The sequence below is a fragment of the Diprion similis genome, chromosome 8 (genome assembly GCF_021155765.1).
Source record: "Diprion similis isolate iyDipSimi1 chromosome 8, iyDipSimi1.1, whole genome shotgun sequence".
In the NCBI taxonomy this organism is placed as follows: domain Eukaryota; kingdom Metazoa; phylum Arthropoda; class Insecta; order Hymenoptera; family Diprionidae; genus Diprion; species Diprion similis.
This window is the reverse complement of record NC_060112.1, coordinates 7,027,016-7,031,339: the sequence shown is the minus strand read 5'-3', so window position 1 is coordinate 7,031,339 and position 4,324 is coordinate 7,027,016. Positions and strand designations below refer to the sequence as shown.

General features: G+C 41.3%; 1 protein-coding gene across 1 annotated transcript; it reads left to right on the top strand.

Moving 5' to 3' along the window:
- Positions 1-2,035: 2,035 nt before the first annotated feature.
- Positions 2,036-3,449, top strand: LOC124409047 (skin secretory protein xP2-like; the record flags this gene model as incomplete). Its single annotated transcript, XM_046886441.1, has 4 exons — positions 2,036-2,330; positions 2,663-2,905; positions 2,976-3,212; positions 3,283-3,449. Coding segments are annotated over 4 exons (789 nt in total), but the record flags the coding sequence as incomplete, so codon positions are not given.
- Between the last annotated feature and the right edge of the window lie 875 nt (positions 3,450-4,324).

The following is a 4,324-nucleotide window of genomic DNA, read 5'->3' as shown; positions in this document are numbered from 1 at the left end:
GAAAAAAAAAATCAATAATAAAAAATCACACACGCGGATTTACATCTCTGTGTCTCGCTGACATCATATATATATATACATATATATGTATGCATATTTATATATATATATACAAAAACACACTATCACAAAAAATAATTATTAATATTAATATTACTACTATTACTATTACGTGCTACTATTATTGTTATCATTATATATGTCCGTCAGACATTTTAGACAATAATTCTTACGCCTACAAACATAGATCAGCGAATACTATTGAAAATCTCACACCGCCACACAAACAACGAATTCACCCGGTTTTTGTCTGTGACCATGTAAAAGGAAAACCAAAATCCAAAAACAAATCCATATTTTGTTCACCTGTGTGTGATTTTATATCGTGTAATTATAGTACCTCTCGTTTCTCCTCGCAACCTTTGTGCAAAAAATAACTCGTCACATCCTTGTAAGAAATATTTGCATCTTCGAAACGAAAGTTTAAGAAGCAAAATATATGGAGGAGAAAAAAAATTAAATCCGAGATACCCTCTTGACCCATCCGTTGCACGTCCATCTGTACGAAAAATGTATATGTAAGGTTTACTGTGTAAAATATCAATGCATATATTATAAAAATAATGAAATATCTTTGTGTAAATAACGTCTGTGCACGTGAATCACTTTTTGTGTCACACCCACCTGTCCTGTACACCTTATTATAAGAAAATAGAAGAACAAGCATCAGTTCCATCGCCCCTTTTTTAAATTAATAATAGTTTATTTGTTCTATGTTATTTTATAACGCAGTAACTTTACAATGCACCCAAAAGTCGAATCAATTAACTTTGTGACCTGAATTACGTCCAGTTTCGTTGATTTTAAAGAACCAAAAGAAAAGACACAAAATTTACCCAATTAGGTTGAACTCTTCCAACTGTGTGTAACTAATTCCCAAATTCGTTACTCTCAGTTCTGAAATCGGAAACTTTCTGCGGCTTGGTCGCAATTAAATTCAAATCAAAAGTTCGCAAAGTTACTACTCGGAATTGCAATTAACTGCAATAGTAAGGTTCGAATTTTCGCAATATTATTCCGGCTTGGTATTCCTGGATTGCCAATTCTGTTGTCAGCGGAAAGCCTGCAGAATTTCTGGATTCAAGAACTACGTGATTCACCACCGGGTACATACATTATACAAAAATACAGAGATACATATGTACTCAGGGGAGTCTCGCAAATATGGCGAAGAGAATTGCAATGTAATATACTATCGTAGTTTAGGTAGGCGGCGTATTTTTAACGGGTGAGTACTTGTCGCTAACTGGTTTTCGCTTTTTAACCATTCGCTACGATATGCTACAACTCTAACACGTGAGACGTGCTGAATCACGTGCAAAATTTTTTGTTCCAATTCTTTTTTATCATCTTTTACGCCCACGCAAAACCGCTTTGAAACACGTTCGCTATCTCCTTGCATCCTGCTTATGTGTACTGTACATTATGAATCGAAGTTGAAGTGGATTTTTTACTGTTGCTTTTTTCACAAATTCGCTATTTTTACTTTTCATATATGTATACATATACCAAATCGCAATGCCTTTTATTTTTCAAGTATATGGGTAGGTACTTCGTTTTATCGGTTATTATTATAAACGTACGCGATTATTAATTTACTTGAATAGTTGAGTTTTGAAGAAAATATTTTCCACGCCTACAGTCTTCGATCTTTCCTATAATTTATTATAGTTTCTTTTTGCGACCGTATAATTCTGCAATGTTTAAGAAGCAAAACAAAAATCAAAACACGCGACCTCGATAGCTTTAATCTGCAGTTGAATAACCTCTATACATATAACGTACATATTTTTAAAATATTTCTTTGGACGAAAAATACAGACAGTTCATTTTCGATCGTGCAATATTATTAGTTTCAATTTTACATCACGCTTTCGTCTCTCGAAATTCGAAAAAACCACCATTACCTAGAAACAATGATCAAAAAAATCATCTACAAGTATCTGAAAACAAATTGCTTTATCTTTAATATTATATTCAAAAGCAGGAAGGCGAAGCTCCTCCTCCAGCTGAGGCAGCCGCTCCCCCAGCTGCAGAAGCGCCTCCGGCGGCAGACGCGGCAGCAGCTGCGACACCCGCGCCTCCAGCTGAGGGTGCGCCTGCACCAGAAGCAGCAGCGCCACCTGCGGATGGAACTGCACCTCCACCTCCCGCCGACGGAACCGCTCCTCCAGCTGAAGCTCCAGCGGACGGAACGACACCAGCACCTCCACCTGCGGATGGAACCGCGCCTCCACCTCCAGCCGACGGCACCGCGCCTCCCCCTGCAGGTTAGGGGGTTGAAATTTGAGTATAAGATCGACTGTTGAGAGTGTTTTCATTTTGTAGTGATTTTTCCTAGATTTTGTAAATGGTAGATGGTTTGCTAAGGGGTTAAAGGTCTTGCGATGCCGTTGAATAATCTTCAACATAAATATCATAGATTAGATTTTTTGAATTACTTGCTTCCATTCGGATGTTTGAAATTCCAGATCGACAATGAACGGTTCAATCTTAAAAACACAAAGAGCATACGCCTCTGCTGTAAACATAATTGAACAACTCTTCTCCAAATGAAAATCTCAATGCAAGATACGTTTTTTTTTCTTTCCCGCCGGTCAAGATGGCGCCCCACCCGCAGAAGGCACAGCGCCGGCACCTCCAGCTGATGGAACAGCACCTGCACCTCCAGCTGATGGAACGGCACCAGCACCAGCTGCCGACGGAACGACACCAGCTCCACCCCCAGCTGATGGTTCCGCGCCTGCACCAGCTGCCGAAGGTGGAGCAGCGGCACCGCCGGCAGATGGCGCTGCACCAGCAGCGGCACCAGCGGAAGGTGCGCCTGCGGCGCCCCAAGCGGAAGGTAAGGATCTTTTGTTATCATCGTTTCCTTAATGCTATTGTTATTCACTTTTCCGTTAAATATTCTCAAGGCACCCCGGCACCACCACCGGCTGATGGAACCCCCGCCGACGGAGCCGCGCCCCCAGCACCTGCCGCCCCTGCAGACGGCACCCCCGCAGCTCCGCCAGCCGACGGCAGTGCGCCGGCCGTAGCCGCACCCGCACCGGAAGCCGCAGCAGCTCCACCGGCAGAAGGTACCGCCCCCGCAGCTGCGCCTCCAGCTGAAGCTGCGTTACCACCTCCAGCTGAAGCGGCGCCTCCGCAAGGTGGGTGGAAAGGAATGGGGAATGATTAAAGGTGGATTTCTCTTTGATTAACGCTTTTTCCACATTGCAGCTCCAGCGTCGTAAAGCATGAATCGGAAAGGATTATGGAAAAGGAATCGTGCTTCATCCGCACGCTGATCGTATGACGTCACTGATAGGAGTGTACAATCGCAACAGGCAAATGCAACGGAACACACTCGCAAGTAAATGTGTAATATATAAACATATTAGATATAAGTATGCATTATCCTATGTTATATAATATACACTGGCGATTACACCCAACGGGTTACCAAACTGATTATCGCACACAAGTGTAATTACGCATTAATTATTTACATGAATATAAATATATGATAGGTACTTTGAAAATATACTTTAATTTGCAATAAACTACGCTAAATGTATATACGTCATGTATATTATAGTATATGTATGCATGTGTGTATGTTGACGCGAATGAAGGCACTTATTTATTCACTTATACAGAACATTCGAATTTACCGGTATTTTAACTACAAGTATAAGTTTCGAGTTCGATATTGATATGATTATTGCTTATTGATTAATCGGCTATCGGAATTCTGGTAATGTAAAGTCGACACAGTAATACTGACTTAGTTCAATTCAATATTGTGCATAGTTGTGTCATAATTTTTTTTACGCATTTACGCTCCCAAGGTGTAAAACCCTTGTCCTTCGCTTTTTGCCAGTATCAGCTGACTTCTCTAGGTGCCCGATCTATGCTTCTTTGGTGAAGTCACGTAAGAGAGGCAATAGCATTCTTGCATCAACCTGTCAAACATGAAACCAAATTGATTGTACTTCAGACACCAGCCGCCGCCGCACACTCGTGACATTTTTCAGATTTTATTGACTCTTGGCCTTTGTCCGTCGCCGATGTTACGACGTACGATTTGATTTGGTACGTACTTTGTACGTTATAAGATATTGCGTTCGGCTCGCGCGCGTTCATTCTTTTTTTTAAATCAACTTGGCGCGATCGGCGGCCGCCGATCTTGATTTTCACATTTTAACGACATATCTTTTAAAAATCGCCTGCACACGGGACGCACAATATCATATTCGGAATAATAAGCTCTTGCAACAGA